The sequence below is a fragment of the Pangasianodon hypophthalmus genome, chromosome 5, assembly GCF_027358585.1.
Source record: "Pangasianodon hypophthalmus isolate fPanHyp1 chromosome 5, fPanHyp1.pri, whole genome shotgun sequence".
Classification (NCBI taxonomy): domain Eukaryota; kingdom Metazoa; phylum Chordata; class Actinopteri; order Siluriformes; family Pangasiidae; genus Pangasianodon; species Pangasianodon hypophthalmus.
In genome coordinates, this window is record NC_069714.1 from 9,904,647 (window position 1) to 9,919,931 (window position 15,285).

The window sequence follows — 15,285 nt, forward strand, 5'->3', positions numbered from 1 at the left end:
TGTTGTTTACGCCCAGTGTTGTTCTGCGCATGCGTGGATGTATAACGTAGGAGAAGCTGAAGGCCTTCCGGGACTGATCGGCGTACGCACATACAGAGAAACATGGCGAAGATCGCCAAAACACACGAAGGTGAGTGTATTTTGAAGTGATTATTGTATCAGCAAACCATAAACGCATGTGTACGCATTTAGTAGTCCACGTTGTTGGTTTGACTAGTTAATGCGAAGCGTGTGGAGTCGCCGTGATGCGGCTGAGTGCAGCATGAACACGGCGCTGAAAACAAGATGGCGCCTGTGCGCTTTTATCAGGCTTTGACCGGATGGATATTGCGCATTTCAGAAACCACCTCAGGTTTCTCACAGACTCCTTGTTTTAAAAAAAATCCCACCACGTCTAAAATTACGACTCATGTCCTGAAAATAACCTTTTTAGTCTGAAGTTTTCGTTTTTGGGCTCCACAGAAAGAGCAGTGAGAATAACTGCATCTGTGTGTGTGTGTGTGTGTGTGTGTGTGTTTGCTGTTGTTAGCTATCGTGCTAACTAAGATGGCTTCTCAAAATGGCGCTAGCTCTCTATAAACCTGAAAAACAGAGTGCTTGTGAATTTACAGCATTGTGTCAAAACGCTTGTTCTGGCATGTTTCGAGGCCTGAACACACAAACGAATTCTTCTGGTATGCGTAACTTTTAAATTAAATTTAGTTTTACTGTCACATCACATTGCTACAAACAGCTAACATGCTAACACAACAAGGACGGCGTGCCTCATTATTATGCCGCCAGGACATGCTGCATCGGCCCACAGACCGCTTCTGTGTTTATTTTTGGTATTGTGCTAGTTTATTTATGCAGCGTATAGTGTCCGCTGTGTGTATTGTGTATGTTTTAAGCATGTCTGCTGTTTGTGGTGTTCAGATATCGAGGCGCAGATCCTGGAGATCCAGGGCATGAAGGCGGCGCTGCTGGAGGAAGGAGCTCAGGGGGTCGGGCTCGATTCTACCGGCTACTACGACCAGGAGATCTACGGAGGAAGCGACAGTCGTTTTGCTGGATATGTCACCTCTATTGCTGCCAATGAGCAGGAGGATGTAAGTGTTGCACTTCTCTCTTTCACGCCCAGGTTGTGATTTATTTATCAGGTGATGACTGAGTCAGAGTGGCTGGACTTGTGCTATAAACTTGTTTGCTGCTCGTCCATCAGTTTTGCATCTTAAAGTTTATACAAGTCTAATTTTGATTTCTTGAGTATATTTGATCTGGGATAGTGCAGGACTGCAAAACTAAACCAGTCTCTCTCTCTCTCTCTCCCTGTCTCTCAGGACGACGAGGAAGACTCTTCTACCACTCTGCTTGGCCAGAAGAAACCGGGGTATCATGCCCCGGTGGCAATACTCAACTCCATTCCTCAATCAGATGAGCAGGTACTTGATACACCCTTCTTTCTCCTTTTCCCACCTTTTTTTTTTTTTTTTTTTTTTTAAACCAGCTTTATTGTGTAATGGTCCACAGTATGGATGAACAGTATAGTCAGAATTTAACATTGTGCTGTTTTCTACATTTTAGGCCTTAACAGTATATATGACAAAATACATGATTTTATAGAAATTTAAATTATAACTTTAGATATTTATTATAAGTTTAATTAGTCTAAAACTCCACTACAACAATTTTACCAAAAAGAAGCTTTTTTTTATAGTGAACAGTTAAAGGCTTCAGCATATTTCACTCAGAGATGTCATTTGAGCTGGCTTTCACAAACAATATGATGGAATTATGGCGCAAACGGGCATCTTGCGTCGTGTCTGTCCCGTGCACGCCATCTAGGCGAATTCCGTGGATGAACGATCTATGCGACAAAGCCTGTGATTTTCACATTTATATGTGAAGGCCAAAACAAAATCATTTGAACTTGCTTCATCTTCAGTTGGTTTCATCATCAAGCAGCCCTCACAGACATCATGTCCGCATTAAGCATGCTGAGGCGTTTGGAGCTTCCACAAAACCTGTCTTGTGGTATTGCAGAAATGAGTGGCTTTTAAATTCTGTTAAAAGATCTGTAATTTATATGGCCATTGGTTCTGGTCTCTATGTCGTTCAGACAGGACATGCTAAATGTGCTTATTGCCAACTTATTGCTTATTTGTGCCCTTCAAATCATAATAATCTGTTTATTCTGAAAACTAAAAATGTAATGTTTAGTTGGCAGATGTCCACTGCTGTGTGGGTAGCGGCCTGTTCTAAAACTGGTTAAAATGTATTGACGGTCAGTTTCTCCTCCTCTACAGTATGATCCTTTTGCCGAGCACCGGCCACAGAAGATCTCAGATCGTGAAGATGAGTACAAGAGACGTAGACAAAAGATGATCATCTCTCCTGAGCGTCACGACCCTTTTGCAGACGGTAACTATGGCACCATAATTTGACTTCATAGCCCCATCCATGTCCATACTGATCAGTGCACTGTTGGTCCACACGTTCACCACTGCTGGTCCAGATCAGCTGTTTTGGTGCTTAACCCTTCGAACACTACCCAACATTGTGCTCTCCCAGACTTTAAAAAAAAAAAATTACATGACCTTTTTTCTAGTTAAACATCACAAATTTACAAACAAATTGGACAGTGACTGACTGTGGGATATTACAGAGGATTAGAGGTGCTATCTGTCTGTGGGAACTGCTAGTTGGGTGGTGTTGGTTTTAAAGTCTGTAAATCCAACCAGACAGGTTGCAGGTAGGTGTGTCTTTCGAAGGGTTAATGAATTATGTATACTGAAATGTTTTAAATAGCCAGGCAGGCAGTCAAAACATGAGCGCTCTAGAAATGAAAGTAATTACTTGTCAGAAAAGCATCTTTAATTTGCATGTATTTAGGTAGCGCCTTATTAAGTAAAAACAAAGCACTGCTAAAAGGAAGAGCTTTATGGAGGCTCTGGGAAGCCAATGTTGTTATTTAAAACTCTGTTACTAGAGGTAAACAGATGAGTGTTTCTCAACAAGACAGCCAGGCTGGTGGCAGTTTACTTTAATAGCAAACTTTATAGTTTGTTTTTTTTTTTTTGTTTTGTTTTGTTTTTTTGCCCTTTTTAGATATATCTTTATTTGAGCTGCATTGCATTTGCTAACACCATATGACTGTAAAACGTTTGGTGTTGCTGTGGCCTGCTAGCATTGTAGTTGCATATTTAATTCATTGCTAATAAACTGATGGTTAAAAAGAGCGGAAAGTGTGTATTAAGTAAACTTGTACGCACTATTTGATAACTTCACATGGAGAAATTTTTTCAAATATACATAGCAAGGAACGCGGTCAGCTTAGGAATTCAGTTATACGCTGGATAAATCACCTTGCATGTAGCAGATTTCAAACAGGAACATCCTCTATATAAGTGTTGTGTAAATATATTTCTATTTTATCTTTAAAATAGAAATATATCTTAAAGAATCTGTGTACAAACACTCCACAGCCCCATACTAACTGTGCTTAATTTCTCTCCTACAGCAGTACTGCTATGCCAGTCCTGTCTGCACTCTCTTAAGGGTGCAGCACCTCATCCTGTGTAGGTTATGGTGAACAAAGAGAAGAGAGTTTATCAGATTTAGGAATATTTTGTGTGGGGAGGGGGGCTGGTTTCAACAACTCTCTGTACCCAAAGTTCTGATATAGTAATCATACAAACTTCCTCTCAACCTCATCCCTCCCCATTTTGTCATTTCTAATTTATTTTGTCCAACTCATCCTATTTTTGTTTAATTTTATTTTTTCAACAACAAAAAAAATTCAAGATCCAGATATCCAAATCTACCTCTTTAAAATGCACATAGGTGCTTTAACACAATTTTTCCATTCCCCTAATGGTATAAATCTAGTTTAACACATCATTAATATTGCTTTGTAATTCTAATTAGAGCTGTAGTCTTATATGAGGTTTGAGTACAGTGAGTGACAAGGGCATCACAGGTGCTATACTGTTGTGTGTGAGTTCAAACCATTTTCCAAAGTGTTACTAATGGTAAAGAGCAATTTTCTAGGCTTCTTTTCTGCCGGTTGAAGTCTGACTGCAGATGGACCCTTGGCACTGAAAGTGTACGTATTCTGGAGAGCACAGCCCAGGACCCTGCAACATTGATGGCTATATCCTCTCCTTAACATAAACCACTATGTACCTGCCTGTTTTTAAACTATGAATGTTAGGAGTGTTTTAATGTTAGGCTGTTTTGTGATGCAACCTGTTATGAGAGAACATTAAGTAAAAGTTTTCTGTGGAGTAGAATGAGGGTCAGTTGACTGTTTGAAATGTCAGGAAGTGCTGGTGGTAGCATGTACCTGGCTAACTGTCTTGCATTTTGTTGGTGCTCTTTTGCGCAGGGGGCAAAACGCCAGATCCCAAGATGCCTGCCAGGTCGTACATGGATGTGATGAAGGAGCAGCATCTTTCTAAAGAAGAGGTATACAAAGCCTGCTGACCTCTTTATCCTCGTAACTTCTTCTTTTTTTTTTTTTTTTCCCCCCCTTGTAGTCGTACATCTATAAGCAAATGTCAGGAAGGTTTTATCAAAGTGTTTTCAGAAGTCTTTATCTTTCTTTTGTACAGAGAGAAATCAGGCTGCAGATGGCAGAAAAGGCAAAATCAGGTGACCTGAAAGCAGTCAATGGCTCTGCTGCGTCTCAAGCTGCTGCTCCCAAACGCAAGCGTCGGTGGGACCAGACTGCTGACCAGACCCCAAGCGCTACTCCCAAAAAAGTGTCCAGCTGGGATCAGGCAGATGGCTCAGCAGAGGTATATTTAACTTAAAAGTTTGGTTAATGGTGGTGGGTGGGTCTTTCCAAATCAGTCTTCCCGTTTTTTTTTTTCTGGAAAGAGGTTTTATGGTGAGTTTACAGAATACCATAATTCTTGCTTAACAAAGCTTAATTTTCATTTTTCCTCTCCAGACACCAGGACACACACCCGGACACACGCCTTCAAACAGTCGCTGGGATGAGACGCCTGGTCGTCCCAAGGGTAGTGAGACTCCTGGGGCCACCCCCAGTACACGCATGTGGGACCCCACACCCAGCCACACGCCTGCTGGTGCTGCAACGCCTGGCCGAGACACCCCTGGCCACGCCACACCCGGCCACGGTGGTGCCACGTCCAGTGTGCGCAAAAACCGCTGGGATGAGACACCAAAGACAGAAAGAGGTTTGTAATTAGTCTGAAATCTACTCTCTGAAAGTGAAGATGAATGAAACAAATCAGTGAATAGTTTTATGAATTAATCTTATTTTAAATGGCCCTCTTCCCTTTTTTTAGAGACACCTGGACATGGTAGTGGCTGGGCCGAGACTCCTCGTACAGACAGAGGGGATGAGTCTGTGGGCGAGACCCCAACTCCTGGGGCAAGCAAAAGAAAGTCCCGTTGGGATGAGACTCCTGCCAGTCAGATGGGCTCCTCCACTCCTCTGCTCACCCCTGGAAAGACCCCTATTGGCACACCAGCTATGAATATGGCCACACCCACTCCAGGTACGACTGCTCCAGAAAAGAGTATATTTTTAGGCATCTGTAGAGGCATGCACAGGTTGCATATAATGGCTTTTATTTTTTTCCCCTAGGTCATTTGATGAGTATGACTCCTGAGCAGCTTCAGGCATGGCGCTGGGAAAGAGAGATTGATGAGCGGAACCGTCCACTGACTGATGAGGAGCTGGATGCTATGTTTCCAGAAGGCTACAAGGCATGCTGTGGATCCTTCCAAGTTGTAACAGAAATTGTAAATGTCATTAAAATAATTAATGTGATCATTAACAAGTTTTGTGTTACTTTACCACCAGGTGCTGCCACCACCAGCAGGCTACGTGCCCATCCGCACCCCTGCCCGTAAGTTAACTGCCACTCCAACACCCATCGGCGGCATGACTGGCTTCCACATGCAGGCTGAAGACCGAACCACCAAACAGATGAATGACCAGCCATCTGGGAACCTGCCTTTCCTAAAACCAGATGATATCCAGTATTTTGACAAACTTCTGGTGAGATTCTTGATTATATGAATGGTAATTCCTTTTAGAGTTTGTTTGTTTTGGGGAATAAAGGATTATTTTGTCTCTTTCAGGTGGAGGTGGATGAGTCCACTCTGAGCCCAGAGGAGCAGAAGGAGCGCAAGATCATGAAGCTGCTCCTGAAAATCAAAAATGGCACCCCTCCCATGAGGAAGGTATGTAAATTTACTTGTGCTGAATCATAGTGTTTCAGCTTTCTTATCATCTCATCTGACCATGAACTTTTCTAACCATCTCTGCTCTACTTTTAGGCTGCCCTCAGGCAAATCACAGACAAGGCAAGGGAATTTGGTGCTGGGCCTCTTTTCAATCAGATTCTGCCCCTGCTTATGTCTCCTACCCTTGAAGATCAGGAGCGCCATCTGTTGGTGAAAGTCATTGACCGCATCTTGTACAAACTGGACGACTTGGTTCGACCTTATGTCCACAAGGTGAGTCTGTAACATCTTGTGTTAAATACTACTTGCATAGGAATTATTCCTTATGTATGAATTATATTTCATCTATGTCTTTTTCCTCCAGATCCTTGTGGTGATTGAACCCTTGCTGATTGATGAAGATTACTATGCTAGAGTAGAGGGCAGAGAGATTATCTCCAACTTGGCAAAGGTGGGCAAAAATCCTGATGATGAATATTCTAGTGATAATTAATTGGTTATTTCATATGGACGTTGACAAAAATCTCATTTATTTATTTATTTTTACACAGGCTGCTGGTCTGGCCACTATGATCTCCACAATGAGGCCTGATATTGACAACATGGACGAGTATGTGAGAAACACAACAGCTCGTGCCTTTGCTGTTGTGGCATCTGCTTTGGGTATTCCCTCCCTCCTGCCTTTCCTCAAAGCTGTGTGCAAGAGCAAGAAGTCGTGGCAGGCTCGGCACACAGGCATTAAAATTGTGCAGCAGATTGCCATTCTCATGGGTTGTGCCATCCTGCCTCATCTGCGCAGCTTGGTGGAGATTATTGAACATGGTCAGTATGTAGTATTAATGGTAATGTAAACCTATATAGAATCATGCTGCATGTTTTCATGAGATATGGGTGTAATAATTTATTTGAATTCTCACTAAAACTCCTTTATGGTTGGCAGTGGTGTATGTCCCCCCCCCCCAAATCCTTTGTTAATTATCTGTATTTGTATTTACAGGTCTTGTGGATGAGCAGCAGAAGGTGCGAACCATCAGTGCTTTGGCTATTGCTGCTCTTGCAGAGGCTGCCACACCCTATGGTATCGAGTCTTTTGACTCTGTGCTAAAGCCCCTTTGGAAGGGTATCAGACAACACAGAGGCAAGGTGAGAATGAGCTCAGATTTATGAGCAATGATGCTTATTACACTCTGGTTTAGCAAATGTCACGGTAAAAAAAAGATTAAACGGGTGTAAACAATATTTGTGTTTGCATTTGTTCAGGGTCTGGCTGCTTTCTTAAAAGCCATTGGATACTTGATTCCTCTTATGGATGCTGAGTATGCCAACTACTACACAAGGGAAGTGATGCTTATCCTCATTCGAGAGTTCCAATCTCCAGATGAGGAAATGAAGAAGATTGTCCTGAAGGTTAGGTGAACTTATAATGTTAGAAAATAACTGTTTTAATGGATTAGATACTTTGTATAATCTTATAGAACCAAGTCACACTTTTGTCTTTCATTCTTTCAGGTGGTGAAGCAGTGCTGTGGGACAGATGGTGTGGAGGCCAACTACATCAAAACTGAGATTCTGCCCCCTTTCTTTAAACACTTCTGGCAGCACCGCATGGCCTTGGACAGACGTAATTACAGACAGGTATGCTGAAGTTACTTTTCCAGTGAGGGGTTATTGAACTTGGTAGTTTTTTCCCCAGTCCTTTATAGCTCTTGTTTATTCCATGCTTCACCACTTTTCTCTTTCCCCTAGTTGGTAGACACTACAGTAGAGCTGGCCAACAAAGTTGGTGCAGCAGAAATCATCTCAAGAATTGTGGATGACTTAAAGGATGAAGCTGAGCAGTACAGAAAGATGGTGATGGAGACAATAGAGAAGATCATGGGTAATCTGGGTGCAGCAGACATTGACCACAAACTGGAAGAGCAGCTTATTGATGGCATTTTGTACGCCTTCCAAGAACAGACCACTGAGGTAAGCTACAAAGGGTAGAAATACTTTTCTTTTTTTCATGTCTTGGGTAGTTTTTTGGAATGGCTTGTCTATGTTTGAATTGGTGATATTGATTCATTCCACCAGGACTCTGTGATGCTGAACGGTTTCGGAACAGTGGTGAATGCTCTGGGCAAGCGAGTTAAGCCCTACCTGCCTCAGATCTGTGGTACTGTTCTGTGGCGTCTAAACAATAAGTCAGCCAAAGTCCGTCAGCAGGCTGCTGACCTCATTTCTCGCACAGCTGTGGTTATGAAGACCTGTCAAGAGGTGAGGGAGAAATAATTAGTTACCCCAAATCATGACTTCCTGAACATATTCATGATAAAATCCTGTTATTTGTGTTCTCTGATTTAACTTGTTACATGTTGCTCTCTCTCCATGTTAACAGGAGAAGCTGATGGGTCATTTGGGTGTAGTGCTGTACGAGTACCTGGGAGAGGAATACCCTGAAGTGCTTGGAAGCATCCTTGGAGCCCTTAAGGCTATTGTTAATGTGATTGGTATGTCATTATCCAATAGCTTTTCTGACACACAAGGTGCACAAGCCTGTGGTTTGGGTTCAGATATGCATGTGTGTGTCCTGTTTGGCAATGGGCAGCAAGTTGCTGATATACATAAGTAAATTATACCGATCATGCTCCATCTGCATTTTCATTGGACACCATCATTTTTGCTCCACAGGCCAGGTGTAACTCAAACAAATTAAACATTGGTATAAGTGAAAATTGCATGTATTGTCCGCTACTTTTTTTAATTATTTTTAATAATGAAGACAAAGCTCAACATCTTAATTAAAGCGGAAAAAAAAAAAAAAAAAAGGAACAAAATGTCCAACATTAGATAGATAACACTGGTTGATTCTCAAAAGTCATGTATTGGTGTTGCTATTGAAATATAGGGTTCATTAGCCTTGGGAAGTTATGTACTCCTTCTAATATTGATTTTACTCTTCCCCTTAGGTATGCACAAGATGACGCCTCCAATTAAGGATTTACTTCCTCGATTGACACCAATCCTGAAAAACAGACATGAGAAGGTGCAAGAAAACTGCATTGATCTCGTGGGCAGAATTGCTGACAGGTCAGTGTTGAGTCTTGCTCCATATGCTGATAAAACAGGGGGTCTGCTGGTCCCTAAAAATTTTTCATAGTGTTAATCACTATGGCCTTTTAAGCTGAGTTACACATGAGGCCTTTCTATCTTTCACTGTATAAATAAATGCAACTGGGACGTGTCTGAACTACAGACTTTATATTTGGCATAGCACTGCAAATATGGTCTTAAATTTAGTCTTAAATTTAATAATTTAATAGTCTTTTAACTTGGGAATACTTGCAGGCACCTTATAATACCATATGAGCCTGAAAGTTTCTGTAACTGCTCTTTCCTTGTAGAGGTGCAGAGTATGTGTCTGCGAGGGAGTGGATGCGAATCTGTTTCGAACTGCTGGAGCTGCTTAAAGCTCACAAGAAGGCAATCCGACGAGCCACAGTCAACACTTTCGGCTACATTGCTAAGGCAATTGGGTAAAAACAGCTGTCTTTTATTGATTCGATTCCATTTCAGTGCTTGTGATGGTGAAACAAAAAACATTAACTGTTTTCCTCTTGATTTGTCTAGACCTCATGATGTGCTTGCCACGCTCCTTAACAACTTGAAAGTGCAGGAGCGTCAAAACCGAGTTTGTACAACAGTAGCGATAGCCATCGTGGCAGAAACATGCTCACCCTTCACCGTACTACCAGCACTGATGAACGAGTACCGTGTACCTGAACTGAATGTTCAGAATGGTGTGCTTAAATCTCTCTCCTTCTTATTTGAATATATTGGTGAAATGGGCAAGGACTATATCTATGCTGTCACGCCATTATTGGAGGATGCTCTGATGGACAGGTGAGCTCAGAAATGAGAAATCATTTATACTCATAGTATTACAGTTGTTTATTTCATTTGCTTTTTGTAATTGATGTAACCTACAAATATTTTTTTTTACAGAGACCTTGTGCATAGGCAAACAGCCAGTGCTGTAGTGCAACACATGTCTCTGGGTGTGTATGGGTTTGGCTGTGAGGACTCTCTCAACCACTTGCTCAATTATGTTTGGCCTAATGTATTTGAAACATCACCACACGTTATCCAAGCCGTAATGGGAGCCCTTGAGGGACTTCGTGTGGCTATTGGACCATGCCGGATGTTACAGTATTGCCTGCAGGTAAGTGATCATTAAGAATTTAAAAGGATGAATTGACCCTTGCAAGGTTTCTTTCAATCGGCTTCAAATCTGTCAGCTAGATTTGATTTTTTATTTCTCTTTTCCCTTTCAGGGTTTGTTCCATCCTGCACGGAAGGTTCGTGATGTGTACTGGAAGATTTATAATTCCATCTACATTGGCTCCCAGGATGCGCTGATTGCACATTATCCCCTTGTCTACAATGATGAGAAGAACCCATACGTCCGCTATGAGCTGGAGTACTTTCTGTGAATACGTTTAAACTTGTGCACTCTTCCTTTTTGTTTCTTTTATTCTATAGACATGGTTTATAGTACTTTGTCAGTTTACTTTTAGTTATGTTGGTTTGCAGCTTCATCTACCACACATGCTTGGGGTTAGCAGATCTGTTTTAAATTAAAGTACAGACCATTTAAATAAGAAAATGAAACTACGTATTTGGAACGTAATTTTTTTTTAAACTGAAAGCATAACCAGTTGCAGTGAAATGTAGCGGCGGAATTGCCAGGAAATATTAAGCCCGTAGTAGGAAAGTCTTGACAACCTTATGATGTGTAATAATTTCTGTGCAATCATCTGTTCTTACTGGATTTTGCTTGTTATGGCTGAATAAACATTTGTGTATGAAAAGGCTCCCTTTGTTATGGGTTTATATTGTAATTAAATCAGGTGTAAAGTAACAATATTCAGACACTTTCATAGCTAGTTCATTTTATAGTTTTCAGTGGTTTAAGTTTGGCAGTGAAGCGTTCTAGACTGTAGCTCCACAGGGGCAGGTTCAGGGATTTTTCTCAACAGTAGGTGGGAGTGGTTCTGGAGTCACTCTTCAGCCAATAACTTTATGCATTGAAGTCAGAAACATCTGAAGTGGTTTGTCAGACACATAACACCAAAATATCCTGCTGTGTGAAATGGATTTAGACAGCTTCTCATACTGTGGAGCTGTCACTCCTCCAACTGTGGACCTAAAGTAAGTGGGAATGTGTGGAAAAAAACCACTCACATCATAGCAACGATGTTGTATAGAACGTTTGGTGTGCAATATTGTAAAACTAGCGAACAGCTCAACATTCGATATTGGTTCAAGTTGTCAGTGAAAGGAGATGAGCTTTTGTGTACACAAAGCAGTAGTAATCACATTATATTAGCACTTGCAAATATGGGTGAGAATAGGCACAGATGCTAGTGCATTACCCATGGTTCAATAAAGGTTCTTGTAAGAGCAAGTATATGGTGCTAAATTAGATTCAGCTTAGATAAATGATCATTTTAAATGTGCAATTTTATTCACTTTCATCATATGTTTTTGTCTGTCTAGTGGTAGCATCACATTTAGTTGGTGTTTTGTTAAACTGGTTAAGTCTTAAGATTCCTCTTAAAACATCAGAAAGATAAAAATTACCACAACAGTCTGCCAGTTCTGCTCATAAACATGTCACCCTGTTGTGCAAAATTACACAGACATTTGATTTCATAATATTTATGCAAAATATACTGTCAGGTCCATAACTATTTGGACAGTGACACAGTTTTCATAATTGTGCGACTGTACACCACTACAGTGGATTTGAAATGAAGCAATCAGTATGTGACATTTTGGGTCATTATCCACCTGTCCTGTGAAGTGATGTCTTATCAATTTTGCAGCATTTGGCTGAATCTGAGCAGAGAGTATAGCTCTATACACTTCAGAGTTCATCCTGCTGCTTCTATCAGCAGTCACATCAATAAACACCAGTGACCCAGTTCCACTGGCAGCCATGCATGCCCATGCCATTACACTGTCTCCACATTTTTGACAGATTGTGTGGTATGCTTTGGATCATGAGCCCTTTCTTTCCTTCTCCATACTCTTCTCTTCCCATCATTCTGGTAAAAGTTAATCTGGCCTTTCTGTTCTTGAGTGTTACCTGTGGTTTGGATCTAGAATTAAACCGTCTGTATTTACATGAAGGTGTCGTGAAAGTGTCTTTTGACTGTAGGAGTTCCCATGAACAGCTACCAAATGTAAATTCAATGCTTGGAATCAACTCCAGATCGTTTATCTCCTTAATTTGTCATGAAATTAGGAGGAAACAGGCCACATAATTCCTAAACGGTTAATGCAAGATTTTTGTTAAACCTCTTGAATTAAAGCTGAAAGTCTACACTTCAATCACATCTTGATCGCTTCATCTCAGATCCATTGTGGTGGTGTACAGAGGCAAAATTATGAAAATTGTGTCACTGGCCAAATACTTATTGACCTCACTGTAGCTGTTTAAAATTATGTTCAAGGTCAACCATTATTCTACCACAATGACTAATTTTAATAACCATTTACATCATATATCCACCCTGTTAAACCTGTTTCCTAACACAATGGAATTTACACGTCAGTAATCAGTAAGTTATTTTGAATAATTGAATATTTTTATTATATAGAATATGTACTCACCAGCTCTAGGTCATTCAAGCAATTATCCAATCAGCCACTTATGTCATAGCAGCTCAATGCAGAAAATCATGCAGATGCAGGTCAAGAGCTTCAGTTCACATCCAAAATCAGAAAAAAACGTGATCTTAATAATTTTGACCATAGCTTAGAAGTTGGTGCCTGATGGTCCGGTTTGAGTATTTCATATATTGCTGAACTCCTGGGATCTGCAAGTGCAACAGTCTCTGGAGTTTACACAGAGTATTGCAAAAAAAAAAAAATCCAGTAAGTGGCAGTTCTGCAAGTGGCCATGCCTTGCTGATGAAAGAGGTCAGAGTAGAAAGGCCAGACTGGGTCAAGCTGTCAGGAAGGCTGTGGTAATTTGCAGTTGAATAAGCACTCTTTACAGCTGTGATGACCAGAAAAGCATCTCAGAATGCACAATATGTCGTACCTTAAGGTGGATGGGCTACAACAGTTTCCACATCAGGTTCTTCTTCTGTCAGCCAAAAAAATCTGAGGCTATAGTGTGCACAGAGGCACCAAAAAAAGACAGCTGATGATTGGGAAATGTTTCCTGTTCTGACGAATTTCTACTGCGACATGAATCCATGGACCCAACCTGCCTTGTGTGAAATGTTCTGGCTGATGGCAGTGGAGTAATAGTGTGTAATAATGTTTTCTGGGCACACATTGGGTTCCTTAATACCAGTTGATCCTCATTTGAACGCAATCTGGGTATTGCTGAGCATGTGCACCCCTTTATGGCCACAAATTGCCCATCGTCTAATGGCTACATGCAGCATAAAAATGTGCCATGTCACCAAGCACAAATCATCTCAATCTGGTTCCATGAACATGTCAATGAGTTCAGTATAGAGTTCAATGGCCTCCCCAATCACCAGATCTGAATCCAACAGTGCACCTTTGAGATGTAGTAGAAAGGTTGATTTGCAGCCCTATGTGCAGCTGACAAATCTGCAGCAATGTGATGTAATCATGTAAACATGGACCAGACTGTCAAAGAAAGTTTGCTAACATCTTGTGGAATTTATGCCACAAAGATCTGAGGTTGTTCTGAAAGCAAAGTAAGGTCCTTACCCAGTATTACTATGGTGTTCCTAATAAAGTGGCCAGTGAGTGTATACACTATTTACATGCTTGCACTGTAAACGTGTTAAGAGGGAACTCAACTGCATGAAAGCAATGACCAGTATATTAATTTCATACATGAACTATCAACATGATGCTACCACCACCATGCTTGATTGTGGACGATGGTGCTCTCAGGATGATCAGCAGTATTGGATTTCTGCCAAACATAGCACTTTCTGCCAAGGCCAACATGTTCAATTTCGGTCTCATCAGACAAGACAACCTTTGTGGAATGTCCAAGCTATGGTTGTCCCGTGAACAACTTCTTCTCCCATCAGAATTGTGGATCTCTCTAACTCTTTCTGTTATTCTTGGCCTCTTGGTTGCTTTCCTGACTAATGTCCTCCTTTACACAGTCATTGACCTTCGGTAATCGCTTCCTGTAGGCAGAGTTGTGCCATATTCTTTCCATTTTACAATAATGGATGTAATAATGGTGCTCTGTGGGATGATCAAAGTCCCGGACTTGTTTTGATAGCTCCTTGGTATTCATGGGGCTGTTTGTTTAGGTATGTTCTCTAACAGACTCTGGGGCTTTCCAGGAACAGGTGTTTTTTTTAAAATATTGAGATCATGTAACACTTTAACTGCACGCAACTGGATTCCATTTAACTAATAATGTGACTTGTGACACAACTGGTTGCACCAGATCTAATTGAAGGGTTTCACGGCAATGGGGGATGAATTCAATTCTAACATTCAATATTATGACATAAAATCTCAATTAAGTCCATTTCACATCCAGGTTGTAACACAAACAACATGTGGAACTTCAAGTGGGGTGAATATTTACGCAAGGCACTGTAAGCTTTGTTTTAGGTTTAATATTTGCATGTTAACTCTGCATCCGGGTTAAATCTTTGCATCCCAAACATACTGTTTAGTATCACAGATGCCCAGTTTTATCCCCCAGTGTATAATTACAGGATAATGAATTTAATGTGGCACTGTGTGTACTTTTCAGCTCTAAGGTTCCCCGGTTTGATGCTGAGCTCAGCGTACTGACCGTGTGGAGTTTGGCATGTTCTCCCTGACCAGGATAAAGTGATTACTGAAAATCAGTGGTTATATAGATTTCAGATGGTGTGAGAAAGGGAAGTTGAAAAATAGGCTAAGTTCACTTTGTCTTGAGTTTATGCAATGAAAAGTTATAATGCTGTAAGTGGTTAACTTACAGGACTTCACATTTGGCACTGTGTTGCTGGTAAAAGAGGAAGAATTGGATTTCATCAGTGTGCATACAGACTCTGCTTTAACAAGCAGTCCATTACAAAGTGGCTAATCCATGCACTT

The 15,285-nt window shown here is 41.1% G+C and overlaps 1 protein-coding gene across 7 annotated transcripts; it reads left to right on the forward strand.

Annotated features, from left to right (window-relative positions):
- Window positions 1-10: 10 nt before the first annotated feature.
- Window positions 11-11,054, forward strand: sf3b1 (splicing factor 3b, subunit 1). 7 transcript variants are annotated; one of them, XM_026913113.3, is made up of 25 exons: window positions 11-130; window positions 916-1,088; window positions 1,320-1,421; window positions 2,286-2,400; window positions 4,367-4,446; window positions 4,593-4,778; window positions 4,934-5,183; window positions 5,295-5,507; window positions 5,597-5,718; window positions 5,816-6,013; window positions 6,097-6,198; window positions 6,295-6,474; window positions 6,566-6,652; window positions 6,753-7,023; window positions 7,199-7,344; window positions 7,462-7,608; window positions 7,711-7,836; window positions 7,948-8,169; window positions 8,275-8,457; window positions 8,579-8,690; window positions 9,150-9,270; window positions 9,585-9,716; window positions 9,811-10,083; window positions 10,186-10,402; window positions 10,515-11,054. In XM_026913113.3, the coding sequence occupies exons 1-25, from the start codon at window positions 103-105 to the stop codon at window positions 10,671-10,673; spliced, it is 3,945 nt and encodes a 1,314-aa protein (XP_026768914.1). In that variant the 5' UTR covers window positions 11-102; the 3' UTR covers window positions 10,674-11,054. The 7 variants fall into 7 exon arrangements, 6 of the variants coding, with proteins under 6 accessions (XP_026768914.1, XP_053090391.1, XP_053090390.1 ...); XM_053234414.1 differs by lacking the exons at window positions 11-130; window positions 916-1,088; window positions 1,320-1,421 and adding an exon at window positions 4,030-4,084 and having other exon boundaries at window positions 2,384-2,400; XM_026913114.3 differs by lacking the exons at window positions 11-130; window positions 916-1,088; window positions 1,320-1,421; window positions 2,286-2,400 and adding an exon at window positions 2,444-4,084.
- The last annotated feature ends 4,231 nt before the right edge of the window (window positions 11,055-15,285 follow it).